The sequence below is a fragment of the Barbus barbus genome, assembly GCF_936440315.1.
Source record: "Barbus barbus genome assembly, chromosome: 22".
Taxonomy (NCBI): Eukaryota; Metazoa; Chordata; class Actinopteri; order Cypriniformes; family Cyprinidae; genus Barbus; species Barbus barbus.
Genome location: NC_136750.1, coordinates 25,294,308 through 25,314,796, shown reverse-complemented (window position 1 = coordinate 25,314,796; position 20,489 = coordinate 25,294,308). Strand labels below are relative to the sequence as shown.

The 20,489-nt window shown below is 39.0% G+C and overlaps 1 protein-coding gene across 1 annotated transcript in view; it reads left to right on the top strand.

Moving 5' to 3' along the window:
* The window catches only part of LOC306888000 (voltage-dependent calcium channel subunit alpha-2/delta-1-like), a gene marked incomplete at its 3' end in the record, with an annotated part of 117,334 nt that overhangs the window by 50,405 nt on the left and 46,440 nt on the right, over positions 1 to 20,489 (top strand). The window contains exons 7-12 of the mRNA XM_079446085.1: positions 494 to 625; positions 2,245 to 2,314; positions 2,454 to 2,504; positions 2,821 to 2,920; positions 17,444 to 17,602; positions 18,165 to 18,269. Of these exons, the coding sequence (XP_079302211.1) occupies positions 494 to 625; positions 2,245 to 2,314; positions 2,454 to 2,504; positions 2,821 to 2,920; positions 17,444 to 17,602; positions 18,165 to 18,269 (617 nt within the window). The remainder of the gene's footprint in view (positions 1 to 493; positions 626 to 2,244; positions 2,315 to 2,453; positions 2,505 to 2,820; positions 2,921 to 17,443; positions 17,603 to 18,164; positions 18,270 to 20,489) is intronic.

The following is a 20,489-nucleotide window of genomic DNA, read 5'->3' as shown; positions in this document are numbered from 1 at the left end:
TAAATGCAGCCTTAATGATCATAAGAGAGAAAAAAAAAAATAAATAAATAAAAATAAATATATATATATATATATATATATATATATATATATATATATATATATATATATATATATTGCACTATTAGTGCTATATCACTATTGTTACAAATATTACAAAGTAATACAAATTATACTTTCAGAATTTACCAAATTATCTTTTCAGATAATATATACGGCTAGATAGGCTGTTAGGTGGAGCTATGGTGTTGGTTAATGGTTGCTAAGCTGTGCTGGATGGTTGCTATCATATTTCTAGGCGGTGCAAGTGCGTCTAAGCATAATAATCGGCCATAGAAAAAAACAAACAAAAAAAACATTTGTTGACCACTAATCGGAATCTTAGAATGATAAAAAACAAAACAAAGCAATTTTTCCAAGTCTTTTGTTGACCGAGGCCATAACAAACAATCAATGAAATACCATGCATTGTATGTTGTTGCCTGTATTCCAGCCACCATTGTGTTGAATGAGCTGAACTGGACTGAAGCACTGGAAGACGTCTTTAAGAAAAACCGAGAAGAGGATCCAACGCTACTATGGCAGGTGTTCGGCAGCGCTACTGGATTAGCTCGCTATTACCCAGGTATAAATTCGTAGTGTCTGTTTAATTCAGAACTCACACATTTCAGTGTGCATTACTATCAGAATCACACACACATCCCCTCCTCCCTTTCCAAAACTTCACTGTCTCTAATTGGTAAACATAGCTTGTACTCCCAGCTCAAATTACACCAAATTTTCATAACAAATTATAATATAAAATATCTCAGCAGCTCAGCAGCGAGCTTATTGTATTCTTCTGAGATTTAATGATGACAGAGGAGAAAAGTAATGAGGTGCTCAATTCATTTTCATTACTTTCAGATTTGTAATTGGTAAGGCTTTACTAAAAAATGTTAATAGCATATAAATAGTGTATTAGCCACCGCTGAACCTCTGTCCCTTAACGGCTTTATAAGAGTTTGAATTTCTCATATCTTTTTGCCAAACCTGTATGACTTTCTTTCTTCTGCAGGACACAAAAGCTGAATTTTGGAAGATTATTCTGATTATTCTTTTTCATGTAATAAAAGTGAATAAAGACAGGGGCCGTCAAGCTTCAACAAGGAGCATCATAAAAGAGGTCCATATAACTTCTGAAGCCATACAAACACTGGAAAACTGGAAAAAAACAGATCATTAAATGTTGTGAACCAGCTTGACTCAAAAGAATGATTAATTCACAAATATTTCTCTCATGAACTTTTATGAATACAGCATGAAAAGCAAATGGCAATATTTTCAGTGAACTCAAAAAAGTTTATTTTATATAATTAATTAATTTACTGATTTTTATTTTTAAGCAGCGTTTCGGTTAATTGACCCTCCTTAGGATGACAGTAGAGGAGAGTGCAGGGTTTATATATATATTTTTTTTTTAAAGTTTATATTGGGCTTTTATTTGACACCTACATGTGATTTCAGTTGTGTAAGGCACTATATTTTCTATTTTAATAGTTTCATTGAAATATCACTTGTATGTCAGTTTGTTCATCTATTTCAGACTCTTAATATAGTGCACAAATTGTATGGACCACTTTTGTTTTTTGTCATGTTGGTCCTCATTCACTTTTGTTATCTTGAGAGGATGGCCTTTTATAGTTTTCAGAAATTCATCTTTTGTATTCCATAAAAGCAAAAAGTCATACGGGTTTGGAATGACATGGGTGATTTCTAATTTTTGAGTCAACTATTCCTTTAAGACTGTAATATAATAAGATGTGGGCTCCCAACTATTGATTGTCTCCTTATAGATACATATACGCCTATAAAATATTGATGTTCTTGTAAACTTCAATTCATTAGAGTCGGCAGAACACTGGTCGATTACTAAATTAAATGTCAAAACGTGGGATGCCATTTATGAAGAAACACGTCTTGTTAGATGTTCAGCTGTGATAGTTACAGATGAGCACTCTCATTTGCACCAGGTTATTTTCTCAGTTAAAGAGAAAATTTGAAGCTGAAATTCTGCTGGGGCCCTTTTTTTTTTCCACGTCGGCTCACTGCAGTCAATATAAACCACAAACCACCCCCCATCGTACACAGAAACTGGTTTCTAGGGAGGCTTGTTGATGTGCTCACGACAGAGATGTGACAAATCAGATGGAGTTTGGTATCAGGGGTCACTCATATTTCCATATCCTGTCTCTGTCCATTTAGCTTCCCCTTGGATGGATGCCAGGAAAACGCCCAGTAAAATCGACCTGTATGATGTGCGCCGGCGACCTTGGTACTAATACGTATTTCTGTGTGTGCGCTTTGAATTCTTTTTCGTTTGTTCCCTTTTTTCTTCAACCTTCATTTCTTTGTTCTCTCAGTTTAAAATTATCCTTGAAAGAGATCCAGAGCATTTCTTTCTTTGTATCCAGGTATGTTGAAGGTGCCGCGTCGCCCAAGGACATGCTGATTCTTGTTGATGCGTGAGTATTATGTGTATGTGCTTTTTAAATTATGAATATAATAAATCTTTTTAATATGTACTTAGTCTTGGATGCTGTGCTGCAGATGCTCAGTGCTCAGAGAGAGAGAGAGAGAGAGATGTATAGATATTAACATACCATTTATTTAAATATTGTTGCAATTGAATGCTTTTATTAGGGCTTGAAGGCATAGTTCACCCAAAAATGAAAATTCTGTCATCATTTGCTCACCATGCTGTTAAATAATGACAGAATTTTCATTTTTTGTGTCAACTTTCCCTTTAATTGCCATTGTGTTTATATTGGTGTGTTGCAGCAGTGGAAGTGTATCTGGACTGACCCTTAAACTGATCCGAACCTCTGTCAGTGAAATGCTGGAGACACTTTCTGATGATGATTATGTCAATGTTGTCCATGTAAGTAAGATCACATGCTACTGTACGTGTGCACACTGCAGATTTTTGATGTGACAACCTTAGGACTCATTCCGGTTTCTGCAATGGTTTACAAAGTAACATTGCTTTTTCTCATTCTGCTTTTCAAATATGTTCCCATAATTTTCCGAGCAATTCTGAGGCATTGTTTTGCAGCAGTAGTTTTTCTAGGATGAGTCGCTTTTATTGTAATAATGCTAATTTGTAATTTACTTTCGATAGCGCCCATTTAGCATCTGCTAAATGAGTAGCCTACATGTGAATAGCGATACTGGTAGCAACATTTTGGCATCTCGTCACATTAAACTAGCAGAGTTCGGTTGACAAAGGTGTTGTTTTCTTTATAGTTTTTAAAGGAATAGTTCACTCAAAAATAATGTAGGCCTACTCACTCTTAGGCCATACAAGATGTCGATGAGTTGGTTTCTATATCAGAACAGATTTGGAAAAATGTAACATTACATCACTTGCTCACCAGTGGATCCTCTGCAGTGAATGGGTGCTGTCAGAATGAGTGTCCAGATAGCTGATAAAAACATCACAATAATCCATACCACTCCAGTCCATAAATTAACATCTTGTGAAGTGAAATGTTGTTTCCCTTTCAGTCGGTCACTCCGAGTCACGTCGGATGACCGACGAAATTGGGATCTCACCAGAGAGACCAATCCACTTTGAGTGTAACTAAACAAGCCAATGGACATTGGCATGCGATCATTGCATCCAGTTGCCGCTGATCACAGCGTGAGTATAAGAGGCAGCAGGTGCACCACATTAATTCATCCTTTCGCTTCGGAGCCGAGCGGTAGTGGTGAAGCTACTGCTCTCCCCTTCCAGAGAGTGTTTCTGCGAGCGAGCGAGTGCGGGCATTACGGCGCAGCAGTGGTGGTCACGTTGGACGGGCGCCTCAGGACGGTCACGATTGCTGCCTCACGTGTCTGGGCATTCAGCATGCTGAGGAAGCTTTCGTGGATGGTTCATGTTCTTCTTGTGGGGACATGACCATCTCGGAGTTGCATAATAGACTCCGTTATGTCAAACATGGCGGAGTCCCACTGCCTCTGCCGCAATCCAGCGTTCGTCCTGGCAACCGGGGTGACGCTGCGTCGGGTGGAGTCAGAGGTGACTTGAGGATCACGGTGAGGGCATCCCCAAGTGGAGCTCCTCACCCCTCAAGCACTCCGCAGCCGGTGGAGCTGCCGAAGGAGCGTGCTGGGCCCTCTGCTGGATGGGGTGCACCAGGCGTTTCCTTCTGTGCCCCCTCTGACGACCAGATGTCGATCGCTGCATCGGAGGGTGAGCACTCTCTCTCCGGGGATGACGACTCGGCTGCGTTGCCGCCTTCGGGTGTGGTAGCGTTGTCCGAGCCAGACCCAGAGATGACGGCTATGCTTTCCCGGGCCGCCGAGAATGTCGGGCTCGTGTGGAATCCTCCACCGCGTCCCGATCCTTCGAGGTTGGACGAGTGGTTTCTCGGTGGGGGTCGTGCTGGTGCTCAGCGCCCCCCTCCGGTGCCATTCTTTCCGGAAGTGCATGAGGAGCTTACAAGATCGTGGAAGGCACCTTTTACTGCCCAAATATTGTGGCTCCTCCTCCCTCACCACCCTCGATGGTGAACTGCCTCAAGACTTTATCAGGCAGGACAGCGGTCCCACTGAAACACTTTCAGAGGCTCCTGGGGCATTTCTGCTCGGTCTGCTCCATATGAGACCGCTTCAGCACTGGCTCCATGGCCGAATCCCGAGGTGGGCGTGGAAACGCGGTACTCACCGGGTTCAGATTACACCGGCCTGCCGCAAAACCTTCAGCCCGTGGTCAGATCCCTTGTTCCTTCGGGCAGGAGTGCCCCTGGAGCAGGTATCCAGGCATGCTGTGGTATTCACAGATGCCTCGGCCACCGGCCGGGGAGCCACGTACAGCGGGCACGCAGTGTCAGGGGTTTGGACGTGTCCTCAACTGCGTTGGCATATCAATTGCCTCGAGCTGCTGGCAGTACGCCTTGCCTTGAGCTGCCTCAGAGGGCTTCTTCAGGGCAAGGACGTTCTGGTCCGTACGGACAACACTGCGACCGTTGCGTATATCAATCGTCAAGGCGGTTTACGCTCCCATTGCATGTCGCAACTCGCCCACCATCTCCTCCTCTGGAGTCAGAAGCATCTTAGGTCCCTTCGTGCCATCCACATCCCAGGAGTGTTCAACCGGGTAGCCGACGAGCAGCACTTCCAGGGGAGTGGAGACTCCATCCCCAGGTGGTCCAGCTGATTTGGAGTCGGTTCGGAGTTGCTCAGGTAGACCTGTTTGCATCTCTGGAAACCACCCACTGCCAGTGGTTCTACTCCCTAACTGAGGCAACGCTCGGCACGGATGCACTGGCACACAGCTGGGCCCAGGGCCTGCGCAAATATGCATTTCCCCCAGTGAGCCTACTAGCACAGACACTGTGCAAGATCAGGAAGGACGAGGAGCAGGTCTTGTTAGTGGCTCCATATTGGCCCAACAGGACCTGGTTCCCGGAACTCATGCTCCTCGCGACAGCCCCTCCCTGGCCTATTCCTCTGAGGAAGGATCTGCTTTCTCAGAGACGGGGCACCCTCTGGCACCCGCGTCCGGACCTGTGGAAACTCCACGTATGGTCCCTGGATGGGACGCAGAGGTTCTAGGTGACCTACCCCAGGAGGTAGCACTCACTATCCACAAGACGGGCCTATGCTCTGAAGTGGAACCTGTTCGTCGAATGGTGTTCCTCTCACCATGAGGACCCCTGGAGATGTTCGATCAGAGCCATGCTTTCCTTTTTGCAACAAGGGTTGGAGCGTAGGTTGTCCCCCTCCACCCTTAAGGTTTATGTTGCTGCCATTTCCGCTCACCATGACCCCGTAGAGGGGAAGTCGGTGGGGAAACACGATCTGGTTGTCAGGTTTCTTAGGGGGGCCAGGAGGTTAAATCCTCTTAGGCCTCCCTCCCTACCCTCTTGGGATTTGGCACTGGTGCTAAGAGCCCTACAAACTGCCCCCTTTGAGCCTTTGCAGTCAGTCGAGTTGAAGTTTCTCTCTATGAAAACCCTACTCCTGACTGCATTGGCCTCGATCAAGACGGTGGGGGACCTGCAGGCATTTTCGGTCGACGAATCGTGCCTTGAGTTTTGGCCGGCTGACTCCAGTGCAACACTGAGGCCACGGCCCGGCTATGTGCCTAAGGATCCTACCACTCCCTTTAGGGACCAGGTAGTGAAGTTGCAAGCGCTGCCCCTGGAGGAGGCAGACCCAGCCCTAGCTTTGCTCTGTCCTGTACGCGCACTGCGACAGTACGTGGATAGAACTCAGAGATTCAGGACCTCAGAACAGCTCTTTGTCTGTTGCGGAGGACAGCAGAAGGGGAAGGCTGTCTCCAAGCAGAGGATGGCCCACTGGATAATGGATGCTGTCACCTTGGCCTATGAAGCACAAGGTGTGCCCTGCCCGCTCAGGTTGCATGCTCACTCCACTAGGGGTGTCGCATCGTCCTGGGCGCTGGCTCGTGGTGCCTCGCTAGCAGACATCTGTAGAGCTGCGGGTTGGGCGACTCCCAACACGTTCGCTAGGTTTTATAGCCTGCGTGTCGAACCGGTTTCCTCCTGTGTTCTCACCTCAAATCGGGTAGTGGCACTGAGAGGCCCGGCTCAGAGTCGGCTTGCGGTGTCCTTACGCCTAATTCTCCAGAGAGTTCCTTAACCAGGCAAACCCTGTTGAGTCCTCCAGCACTCCGGCGTCCGGATGTGGCGGAGCATCTGGTGCCAGTCCTTTCAGCCAATGAATTCTTGAAATCTGGTGTGAGGCTAGTGCCCATATGAGAGACCCTGTCATATGTGTGTCCCACGGTATGCTTATTAGAGCTGTGTTTCCTCTGGCAGACCACGTTCTGCCATTTCTGATGATGCAGCCTAAGCCATCTCAGAGACTTCCATGTGCTATAGGGCCCTACGGGGTTACTTCTAAATGTCACTTAACCCCCTCTGGGAGGAGGTGACTCTGCAGTGTGCCTCTTTCAAGCGGAAGGGCACGCTTCCCAGTGTTATCCAAGTCCTACTGGTGGTTTGCTCAAGGAACAACAGTAGTTGACCTTCTCTATGTAGAGCCCGGTCCTATCGTCCGCCTTATAGGAAGGATCAGGAGGCCTACACAGGGCACTGGAAGGGGCAGCTTCTGTGGCGCTTTGGTAGGGATCCCAATTTCGTTGGTCATCCGACGTGACTCGGAGTGACCAACTGAAAGGGAAAGTCTTGGTTACGTATGTAACCCTCATTCCCTGAAGGAGGGAACGGAGACGTCATGTCCCGTCGCCACAGTCGCTGTACCACCGCTGAGCTGCCGGGTCACTGGCTCGGCTCCTCAGCGAAAGCATTAATTAATGTGGTGCACCTGCTGCCTCTTATGCTCACGCTGTGATCAGCGGCAGCTGGATGCAATGATCGCATGCCAATGTCCATTGGCTTCTTTAGTTACACTCAAAGTGGATTGGTCTCTCTGGTGAGATCCCAATTTCGTCGGTCATCCGACGTGACGTCTCCGTTCCCTCCTTCAGGGAACAAGGGTTACATTCGTAACCGAGACGGTGTTTGTAATAAATATTTCTGTCATTAAGACGTTTTTAACTTTAAACTGTTGCTTCCCGCTGTCCATAATATTGCTTTCTCGTCTGAACAAGGAGAAAAATATGCACAAATCAGGCATATTTACAAGAGAAAGTAATCCAAAACAGTCATAAACAAATACACTGGTGGATTTGTATGTGAGTGGACACATCACATTTACTGGAGGAAGCCTTATTATAGATTATGGCACTTTAACTTTAAATAAGTGATGGTTTAAAGTTAAAACATCCTAATAATGGATTTGTTTCTTATAAACACAGCTTTTCAACTTCACAAAACATTAATTGATGGACTGGAGTCATGTGGGTTACTTGTGGATTACTGTGATGTTTTTATCAGCTGTTTGGACTCTCATTCTGACAGCTCCCATTCACTGCAGAAGATTGATGAAATGCAAATATTCTCCAAATCCCTTCTGATGAAGAAACAAACTCATGTACATCATGGATGGTCTGAGGTTAGGTAAATTTAGATTTTTGGAGGACTATTCCTTAACAAATTAATGATTTGTCATCATTTGCTCACCCTCATATTGTTTAAACCCCATGTGACGTTTGTTCTACCAAGAAAGATAAATTTTATTTGAGCTGTCTGTATCCAAAAAAGTGTAGCTTCACGGCATTAGCAATTATGTGGATCTAATAAAAGTTGTTTTTCACTACTCAAAGTTTTGAGGGTTGCAGAAAGTGCTTGTCACTTCCAATATTATTATTATTATTTTTTAAATGCGTGTGTAAAAACAAACTGTGTACAGTAAAAATGGAACAAGACGTTACTCTGAATTCAATTTAAAGTGAGGAGTTTCTAGAGTTTGTAGGTTGCAGGTTGCTGTGTGATGCAAAAACAGTATGTGTGTGTGAGACAGGGAAAGAGAGAGAGAGACAGAGGAGTTGTAATGAAATATGGATCTGGCTGCAACTTGCCACTTGAAAACAGGCGCTTAATGAAAAGACTGCTTCTGGGCTCTGTGTGCTGAATTGAAAATGGCTGGACAAAGTGAGGGGAAGAGATCAGGCTGAGTAAGAAAGAGAAGGCCGGAGAATAAGGGAGGAAATTGCTATATATCATTCCTCTTGGAAAGAGCCTCCGATCCATCTTGGCTTGCTGATCTTTTACTCGGGTGCAGCCAGTTTTGTTCTCAAATTTTCCTCTGACCAAAGGAGCTCACAGGATGCTCATGTCTAAACCTGTAGGGGTCATTATTTCTTAAAGGAGTAGTTCAACCACAAATTAAGATTTTTGCACTCATGACTTTCCAAACCTGAAGCGATTTTTTCCATGCTCTTTTCATTTCAGTTGCAATGGACATAACATTTTCTAGCTTAAAAAATTAAGCCAAACAAACCATATATTGTCTCAAAAATGGTACATATGCTGTATTCCAAGCGTGCTTGGAATATGAGAAATGTAAGTTGAAAATCTTGACATCAGGCCTAGCTGATGAATGATTCATTTTAGTCATATCATTAAATGACTCTAATTCAATTCACATAATTGGATTTATTCACAAATAACACTGATCTGTTTCTTGGACAGCTCACTTCAGCAGAAAATTACTGTGAATAATAACTTGAAATATGTTTGTATGCAGTGTTGGGGTAACACATTACAAGTAACGCGAGTTATGTAATAATATTACTTTTTTCAAGTAACTAGTAAAGTTATTAACAAGAATTTACAAGAAAATATCTGAGTTACTTTTTCAAAAAAGTAACGCCAGTTACTTTTTTCCCATTTATTGACTGACAGTGCGCGGTGTGAACATGCTGTTACTGTAATGTTACTGTAATTCTAGACTAAATGTGAATGTGCATTAATTCATCCCACTCGCAAAAAACAGATTTAGTATTAATCAAAATTAATTAAAACAGTGAAATTAGAGCCCTGCACGGGCCTCAAATTTAGGCCCTAGCCCGGACCACGACTTGCCTAAAATAAAATCTATAGATATACTAAAACAGTTAAACATTAAACCTGCGCTATAATAATAGTGTGCGCTAGCCTATATCTAAGTTTGTGCGGAGAGTGGAAGCTAAAGCGCGCTCTGCAGGACATGGAGGCACCAGCGCAAACCCTTGGATTGTTTTCAGTGGAAACAAATTAAAATAGCCTATGCCGTCATTTATTTATTTATTTTTTGATAAAGGTAAGAGTAATACATCATTCGGACCTATAAAGGGTCTACTTGTATTTGTGTGCACTCACAATACCAACAAAACAAAGAAAACAAACATGATGTGCTTTCTGCCATCTTGAACAGGAGCGCTTCACAAAATTTAACCGAAGCTGAGCGAATACATGCCTCACAGACATGATAAATATATCTATAGAACGCTTTAAATTATCACTTAACGAAATAAAAAAAATTGAAAACAAAAACTCTTTTATTATAATCTTAATCGTAATCAAAATAGATGCATTTCTCTCTAAATGCGCGTCTAATGAGGAGACGGCGAGTCAGGATCAGCAACTTCATCCTTGCGACACAGACTCAGAAAACATTAGTTTATTAGTAAATAATTCAAATATCTCCTTACTATTTCCTGCAGACACATTCATGGTTATGTTTGCAGCAAGCTTTAGCCTATTGTGTGCATTTGAACGCAGAACTATTCAGCTGCGCTGAAGTCACTTGAGCACGCTGCTGCTGTGGGACTCTAAACACCGTTGAACCACTCTTGACAGTCGCGGCACGGTCTTCTGTTGTTTCCACCAACGCGGCAGTTTTTTTCATTACTAATTGATGGATGTCTACAATATAAAAATAAGGAGAAACCCAAAACAGGCCCGATGCTTAACCCGCGTCTGAACTATGACGTGGAAATTGGCCAGTTCAACCATACTAATAAGCAAAAATGACTTTAGATAAACTAACATTTGTGCTTCATTGTTTTTTAATTGCTGAAGAGTGTTGAACCTTCTCCTGTGTTCTACTTTACAGACGTGAATTTACTTTTCCTTCAGCCTGAGGTTTATTCATTACACTTTTTGGTGTGAAAGGGCTTTTACATTTGCTATTATTAGAACTTCTTGTATTAATATTTAAAAAGTAGTGCAAAAGTAACGCAAAAATAATGTAATGCATTGCTTTTTAAAGTAACTTTCCCCAACACTGTTTGAATGAATTCAAAAGACTTGGAATATAGTGCATAAGCCATATGGACCACTTTTATGATGCTTTTGTGTTGCTTTTATGTCCTTAAGCTTGAAAGCTTCAGTCCCCATTTCTTGTAACTGTATGAAAAAGAAAGTCATACAGGTTTGAAATGAACAGTCACGCTCAGTTTTTGTATTCAGGTTAATATTGCCTCAAAAACCATGCTTGGTATCCCACATTTTTTAATCTACAGTTTGATTTATTTATTGTTTTCACTTCTCAGAGGATTTTGAGGTTTTCTTGCATTGGAGAATCACTGTTCCGATAAAGGATTAGCTCTGTGAGATCTGTCAACAGGATTCGCTTCAGGGAGCGTAATGAGAGGGTAGCGCTTTGTTATGTGTGTGAGTGTGCTTGGGTGTATTTGAGCGCAAATGCATCAGTTGGATACCCAAAGATCAAATTTGGAGTGTGTGTTTGTACAGATCAGTAGCATCTGTGGTACTGTAGTTTTAAATAAAAGGGCTTTGTGGGCATTGTGTTGGTTGAATTTATAAATCTATAATATGGTTATGATTGTATAGACGGTTGATCGCCACCAGTCTAAACAACATGTGCTATAAATATGGTAGCTATTTAGTTGATGAATGAGGAAAGTGAGGAGGATAATGATTAATAAACAGTTTTATGGCTTTAGCAATGCAAGACAAATCAAATTATTTCAGTTGTAATTAAGCCACCTTCATGAACATTTTATACATTTTGCTTGAAAAACAAAGCCAAACCCTTCTTTTAACTACGTACAACTTAATTAAACCTGAGACAATAACCAGAGGTTATTGCCAGAACTATGAAGTATGCCACGAACATACTAATACTCCAATAATATTTTATCTAGCCCCCCATAGTTAATGTAACTGTATAACATCTTAACTAAAGTCAAGCAGTTAGTCAGAAATCTATAATCTCACCTGATGTGCCCCATGCTCCATCTAACCTGAGATTTAGTATGTACTAACCCTGGACGTAGATTTGCGGTAACATACGCCTTCACTTAATCTACTTGAGAAAATAATTTCAGAGTAAGTCAGAATAAATTCAAATGTAACAATTTATTATCAATCAGGTAAATATGTATTATGTCAATTACATTGCCAATTAAAAGGTATCAAATTATGTCAATACAAAACATCAAATTGTCAAAGATAAATCTAAGAGTAACATGCATACCTGACTTGAGAAAAATGCATAGTACGAAGTGTGCGAACAACATCCTATGGGCTCATTCCAGGTACAGAAGGCCCCGATCCTTTTGCAAAATTTCCGTAAGTACTTCAGACCAACACTAACATCCCCCGAGATGGAGACAGGAGCTAACAATTGGAATTTGCATTGATCAAGTAGAGTTATCACTTCTTGGGACAGAAGGTAATTTGCATGAAAGACCCTGGGAACTGACCCGCCCTCTACAGTGTGCAACATATCTCTAAACTCTTAGGATCTGTATTACCTTTTAGTTTACTTCTTATAAGAATGATGCCACTGTACCAGACGCACAGAGACAATTCAAATGATACCAAACATGACTGTGAATATCACTTGCATTAATGTAGAACATTACATTGTTGACCATTTTGAGCTGACTGAGTAGAAGGAAGGATGGGTGAGGGGATTTAAGAAGAAACAAATGGACATAAGGAAAGGAAGTTTCCTGCACCTCCACTCTGTGTGGTGTCTTGAAAATGCCTGTGCATGTTTGTATTGTCTGTTTCTCAGGAGATCAAAGTATCTGAGGTTATTTCATTCTTACAGTATATGTGTGTGTGTGTGTGTGTGTGTGTGTGTGTGTTAATGTGTGTGTGTGTGTGTGTGTGTGTGTGTGTGTGTGTGTGTGTGTGTGTGAAAATGCAGCACAGGGGCTCTCGTCTGTCTCTCATTTTAACAAGGCTTTGTAATATGAAGTGAAGTGAAGTGACATACTGCCAAGTATGGTGACCCATACTCGGAATTTGTGCTCTGCATTTAATCCATCGTGCACACACACAGCAGTGAACACACACACCGTGAACACACACCCGGAGCAGTGGGCAGCCATTTATGCTGCGGCGCCCGGGGAGCAGTTGGGGGTTCGGTGCCTTGCTCAAGGGCACCTCAGTCGTGGTATTGAGGGTGGAGAGAGCGCTGGACATTCACTCCCCCCACCTACAATCCCTGCCGGCCTGAGACTCGAACCCGCAACCTTTGGATTACGAGTCCGACTCTCTAACCATTAGGCCACGACTTCCCCCGAAGGAAAAGATGAAGGAAATTATGAGATTTGGTCATTTGATCATACAGTATTTGTGGGCCAATACATAAGATCATAAAAATGGGTTTGGGTTATTATTTTGAGTGTAAAATGCATGGTCATGTTTACAATAATATTCAAGTATGCATAGTTTTTTTTTTCTTTTTTTTTAAATCCAAAATATAATTTCTCATCTATTTTCAGTTTACTATGGTGTACCAAAATAATAAAATGTAATTAAAATAGACTAAATTTCACACATTGCATTGCATATTTAATCAAACCATTTTAATCAAACCATTATCAAAGCAAATATTTAACCTGTTAATTATGCTGCATAATCCATAATTAATTAAATCCATAATTAAAATATGTTTAAGGCTGAATCAAAGTAGGTTATACAAATGCATGGTTGCTTCTTTCATAGATAATGCTACATTCAGCCTTTTGTCTTAACATAAGAGCTGTAATCATTATAGATGGTGCATATCCATGCAAATGTGACATTTATAGGAAGGCGAGACAAAGGAAATATGACATATTATGATTAAACAGTCTTCCGCTTCGCTGGTCAGCTAAAGTGTCTCTAATTTCAGTCATTGTCCAAATAAATATTTGATTAGTTGTTTATGAAGGCAAATATTGGATCAAGGTTATTGATGCTCATTTGGGCTCTGCTGTGGCAACCTCCACTGAATTGTTCAAGGATATTACCCGATTCATCATTTATACTGACTCATCTGTGGGGCGGATTTTCATAGGAAATGATTGACTGGTTCAATTGCCCTGCAGCATGACAAACAATTTGAACGGTGAACATAAGATTACAGCTTTAAATTGGTCCCTAGAGGTTACTCTGGGTTGAAGTGGTGGATTTCATGCAGGGAATGTGTCCCTTTCTCTGGTTGGAGATGAAGAACGGAATAAGATTCTCGGTTTATGAATCAGCGCACCCCCCCCCCCCCCCCCCCCCCCACACACACACACACACACACACACACACACTCTGTACAGGGTTTATACCCTCTTTACAATAAGAGTGACCCATATTGGAAAGAAAAATTGCAAATGTGACCTATTTAATATGTGCCTTCAAATGTATGATTTTGGAATCTCTTTAATATCTTAATTGTTTCTCCTATATACCAGTGAGACTAAATGGAGACTTTTGCTTCTGCTTCTCAGAATTTTCAAGGTTTAATTTTTAAGGTTCCAAAAGAGATTTTAACCATGTCTTAAACTTTTTTTTTTTTAACATTTTCCAGCATATCAAGTCAGTTAATTTAATAGTTGTTTATTTCCACTGTGGTCTGGAATGCTTGATTCTGGTTGATCAAGCACAGTGGTCGCCTATTTATTTTTTTTTATAATCATTTGTATCACTCCATGTTTTCTTTCTTCTCACATATTAAAATAATTCCAACTTGAAAACAAGATCAAATCAGTATTTTATTTTAATTTACTATTTAAGTTGAACTTGTTCTAAATATTTTTGAGAAGAAAAAGAGTGTGAAATTTATCACCTGCCTTGATTGCGGCCTTTTCTAAAAAATAAATAAATATAATAACAAATATTTTAGCTCAGGATTATGCTGCGTGTAAATATTTTCTCTAATAATAATAAAATTAAATTCCAATTATTTAAAGCAATATATCAAGAAATTAAAATTAGAAATACATTTTTATGCTTCTTAAATGGCTATTAATTAAAATAAAATAAATTAAAATAAAATATTGATTTCATTTTGTGAGTTGCCATGTAATATGTAATTATTCTGCATAATCCAGAATTTAAATATAAATAAAATAGTTACACTGAAATATTTTTTGTTTGATATTTAAAATATCAAACAGTTAAAATTGTAATTATTTAATAATAATTAAATTATAATCATAATACAATAATTTTGATAAATTGGTCCTCATTGTGCTGAGCACCTCAGTTTTTGAGTGAATTTTGTCAAAATTATCCACAAATAATGTTTATTTCACTCAAAAACCGAGGTGCCTAAACTCTTTTATATTTTATATTAACAAATATTAACAAGGCCTATGATTAATCGGTTAAAAAAAGTTATTGAAAGAAAACAAGCTGACAAAAAGATTGAATCTGATATTTGCTGATAATATAACATGATGAGAGATTTGCAAGCATTTTTACATCAAATTAGGAATCACCAAATTTGATAAAGGGAAAAAAAATCTAAATGAAAAAATGAAATGAAAATTTAAAATTTCATTTTGTAAGTATCCAAGTTCTAAGTGGGGCAATGTACAGTCAGCTGGTCATTATTGACCCCAACAGACCCCTTTGGGGTCATACAAGTCCCTTCTGCTCCATATTGGGTCCTGATAAATACTGTTACTATTTTTATTTCACCATAGAACTTTTTGAATAAATTTTAATACTTAAAGCATAAATTGAAAACTCTTAATTCCCCTGAGCTGTGAACGAGCAATAAAACGTTCCTCTGGGGAGAGCCGTGACACGACAGAACTAGAATGTTCTCGTTATAATCAACGAAGCAGTCTACACCGCGAGTGTGTGCCGTCTGCTGTGTGTAGGGGTCTGTGTATCATCAATGTGTCCTATTCCTCTATTTATAACCCGCCGTATGCTGAGAGCAGTGAGTCACGGGGGCCTCCGTGGCAATGATTCAGAGCGTTAATTAAATATTCAGTCAATGTTAGAGCGACTAATCGAACCGTGACTCATCGGTTCATTCAGCAGACACTGTGACATCCAGCTTGTTCAACAGATCACAGACACCTGATCCCACGGTTACATCAATGGAGCGCACGTCTCTCTGTGTCTGGCCTGAAATTCAAAGTCGGGAAGCCTTTTGAGTTGACATGAATGAAAAATAAGCATTGGATCATGAAAAACTCCACTATGGTAAACACGGGAGGTTTGAAGGTGTGTTCTGCTTGCACTTGCCACAGGAAGTGCATCATGTGCTTTTTCATGTCCTTGGGGAGAGCTGGAGATATAGTAATCATTTTAATTTTTGCATGAGCTTGCACATACCACCTCATTAGCTGTAATGGTGCCGTAATTGACTCACACCTGTTAATCATTCTGACTCTTCCCATTGTTGGGGTTATAGGAGGCGCCGTCCCTGGGTAAGGTACACATTGCTGTCCAATTAAGCATCAGAGGAACCTTTTTTTGTAGAAAGAACTGTTTGATTTAACTATTTAACTATTAACTTAAAATTATCCTAGCATGAAATGTAACTAGTTTTAAACACAGGCAGTGTCTTTTTCTCCCCTTTAAAATAGTTTTAATTGCCAAAAACGTGTATTTTTATTATTTTTACTCTCTCGCCAACCAACTTTTTTTCCTTTTGTAGAAATAAAATCCTAAAACATAAACAAACAACAACAACAAAAACTCTAAACAGAGGTCTTCAGCTTCTTATAGCAGCTTCTTATTTATTAGTTTACTTATTTATTAGTTCCACTGAAAATAGTCATCATTTTTAAATAACATTTAGAATTAATATTCAATTATATTTGAGTAAAAACATTTTTTTAATTATTTTTAAAAACTAATTTTAATTGACTAAAACATTTTATTATTTATTATTTGATTTTGCACTCTCACAACCAATTTCTTATTTTTTTTCATTTATTAGAAATATGTTTATCAATAACTAAATAAAAAGGATGATTTGGGGCTTACCCGGAGGTTTTTAGCTTCTTGAATATATCCATCAATTTAAAATTGTTTCATTATTTGAATATAATCTGTAGAATTAATATTCAATTAAATTTTAGTTTAAAAGTTCATTTTATTATTTTGTTGTTGTCTTTATTATTTCACTCTATTTGTAATTGGAAATATGTTTATTAATAGCTAAATTAAATAACATTTGGTCCCTAATCACCATCTATATTTTATTTTATTTTATTATTATATCTATAGCTATTTAAATTTGATTATTTTAAAATAAATTTATTAAAATAAATAGAAAATAAAATTGCTCATATAGTATTTTTTTTTTTTTAAATATAGTATAGATTTTAAGTGACTTAATTTTTAAGATTTTTACCTTGTTTTTTGGACTATTAGAGTTTGCAGTATACTGTTTTCCCTTCTTTTTTCCTCCCACATTCATTCACCCTCCTTTTTTCTCTCTCTTTCCTTCCTCTACCCAAGTCTATTTTCTTGTTCTCAATCTCTCAAGCTTTGAAGTAACAGGTTCACAGGGGTCAGCCGCAATAAGTGACAGAACACAGAGAGCCCTATCAGAAACAGAAAATTAGAAACTTGTAAGGGTATCCAGCTTGTCAGCTCAAATTATTTTCATCACTGTACCACAACACATGCGCATACTCACAAACACCTGCAGACATTCTGACCCCCGTATAGAGATCTTTTAAGTCACACAAACTTTTGTTATGTTTCTGAAAAGTCTTGCTGTGAATGAACAATGAGAAGACCAATGCTTTTTCACTTACTGTATGCCTCTATCTCCTCTTTTTCAGTTCAACACAAAAGTGAATAACACAGCATGTTTTGACCACCTGGTTCAAGCTAACGTTCGCAATAAGAAAATCTTAAAAGATGCAGTGCAGAACATCACAGCCAAGGGCATCACCAACTACACCAAAGGCTTCGAATTTGCCTTCGATCAGCTGTCAAATGTATGAGTTTTTGCTGTTTTGGGGAGATTTTATATTGAAAATGTATCTATAAAAGTATTCAGTCCTTCATCTCAGTTTCCAGCTGCCTTAAAATCTTCACTTTGTATGATTTCTCTTTATGTTGGCTGAAAAGAATGTCTATAATAATGTATAAGCTTATTTCACTCTGCATCCTCTTTTTACCTGATGTTAAAATACTGTAGGGTCTGATAAGTACAGTTTAAATAGTATCTTTCCCTTCATCACTGATGGATTCAATCATAAGCTGACTTAAGGCAAGAAATATTCTACTAAGACACAAGTCGGAGGCTGAAATCCTGGAATCACCTCTGCTTAGTAATATTTGTTTAGTTCCCAGGGAAAGCAAGAGCTGATAAAATGTAAAAACTGTAACTTGAATGCAATGTTAGTCGCTTTGTATAAAAGCGTCTGCTAAATGCATAAATGTAAATGTAATGTAAATGTTTACTAAAAGGGTTAAAAGGGTAAAAGTAGTATTGTTGTGTTCTACTGACTTCTGCTGGTCTTTCTGTGTAACTGCATATGATTGTGCTTATTTCAGCCAAACATCACCAGAGCAAACTGCAACAAGATCATAATGCTGTTTACTGATGGAGGCGAGGAGAGGGCAGAAGAGATCTTCAGCAGATACAACATTGACAGAAAGGTGTGTGTGAAGCTGGATTTTAAAGTTTGTAATGAAACACATTTAACTTTTTTGTGATTATTACAAAAAAACAACAACAAAAAAACACATCATGGTTACATTTCAAGCAATTGAATTTTAAATAAAGTTTATTATTACAGTATTGTGAAGATTGATGGATAGATAGATGGACTGATTGACTGACAGACATTTGTCTTTGGGGAAATTAAGCTCACGTTCCCCTTATATTCTCATAATGTTTATAAATCTTTCCAAAGTTTTTTTTTCTTTTTCCTATTCATTAATCTCTATCTTTGTTCTCATTAATATATTACAGACTTTACCACTGTACAAAACAAATGATGAACATATAACTATAGTTAGAGTTGTTTTAAATAATATAAACTGTACAAAAACTGCAATGATGTGCAATGATATATACAGTCATGGCTAAAAATATCGACACTTGGAAAATATGATCAATGAAGGCTGTGAAAATTAATCTGCATTGTTAATCCTTTTGATATTTTATTAAAAAAATGCACAAAAATCTAACCTTTCATTGGATAATAAGAATTTAAAATGAGGGGAAATATAATTATGAAATAAATGTTTTTCTTTAATACACATTGGCCACAATTAACGGCACCCTTTTATTCAATACTTTTTGAAACCTCCATTTGCCAGTTTAACTGCTCTAAATCTTCTCCTATAAGGTTAGAGAACACCTGACAAGAGATCAGAGACCATTCCTTCATCCAGAATCACTCCAGATCCTTCAGATTCCCAGCTCCATGTTGGTGCTTCTTCTCTTCGGTTCACCCCACTCATTTTCTATAGAGTTCAGGTCAGAGGACTGGAATGGCCATAGCAGAAGCTTGGTTTTGTGCTCAGTTTTTTGTGTTTGGATTATTTTACGGTTGGAAGATCCAAACATGGCCCATTATGAGATTTCTAACAGAGTCAGTCACTTATTGATTTTTTATCTGTTGGTATTTGATAGAATCCATGATGCCATGTGTCTAAACAAGATGTCCAGGACTTCCAGTAGAAATATGGGCCCACAACATTAAAAAATACTGCAGTATATTTCATTATACACATGGGGTACTTTTCATCTGACCATAGAAGTCGTTCCCATAAGGTCCAGTCGTGTCTGATAACTGCATATGCTGGAGTTTGTTTTGGGATGAGCTAGGAGAATTTTTCTTGAAACTCTCCCAAAAAACGTGGTGATGTAGGTGCTGTTTGACAATTTTTTTTAAGGTTTTCCGACCCCGAGACTCAACTATTTTCTGCAATTCTCCAGCTGTGGTCCTTGGAGAGTCTTTAGTCACTCAAACTCTCCTTTTCGCCGTGCGTTAGAACGATATAGACACACGTCCTCTTCCAGGCAGTTTCGTAACATTTTCTGTTGATTGGAAATTCTTAATTATTGCCCTTATGGTGGAAATGGAAATTTTCACTGCTCTAGCTCTTTTCTTAAAGCTACTTCACTAATTTGTGAAGCTCAATTATTTTTTGCTGCCCATCAGAAATATATTCTTTGGTTTTTCTCATTGTGATGGATGATTAAGGGAATTTGGGCTTTGTTTTTCCTTCTATTTATATTTCTGTGAAACAGGAAGCCATGGCTGGATAATTTCATGTTCATAATCACCCTGGAGTGCTCAAAATTTTGAATATGAATGGGAATATACTTCAGAGATATTTTACTCATAAGAATTTCTAGGGGTGCCAATAATTGTGTCCAACATGTATTTGAGAAAAACATTTATTTCATAATGATATTTCCCCCCATTTAAATTCTTATTATCAAATGAAAGGTTAGATTTTTGTGAATTTAAAGAAAATAAAAGATAAAAAAATGTTTACAGCCTTCTTTGATCATATTTACCAAGGGTGCCGATATTTTTGGCAATGATTGTATGTGTGTGTGTATATATATATATATAGGGGTATATATATTTAACCTTTAGGGGTGCCAATCATTTTTGTCCTTATATTTTTAAAAGAGTACACTATTCTTATAATAAAGCAACACTTTTGTAGGAATGGTTGATTGGAATTGGTATTAAATAAATCATAAGCTATTTCTCCAAACATTTAAAAGAAGATTTCAATTACTATATGTAGTGTTTATTTTATTATGCATTTGCACACATTATTTAATAATTATTATTTATATACATTTTATAACACATCATAGTAAGTTCTTTTGAGGGGTGACAATGATATTCA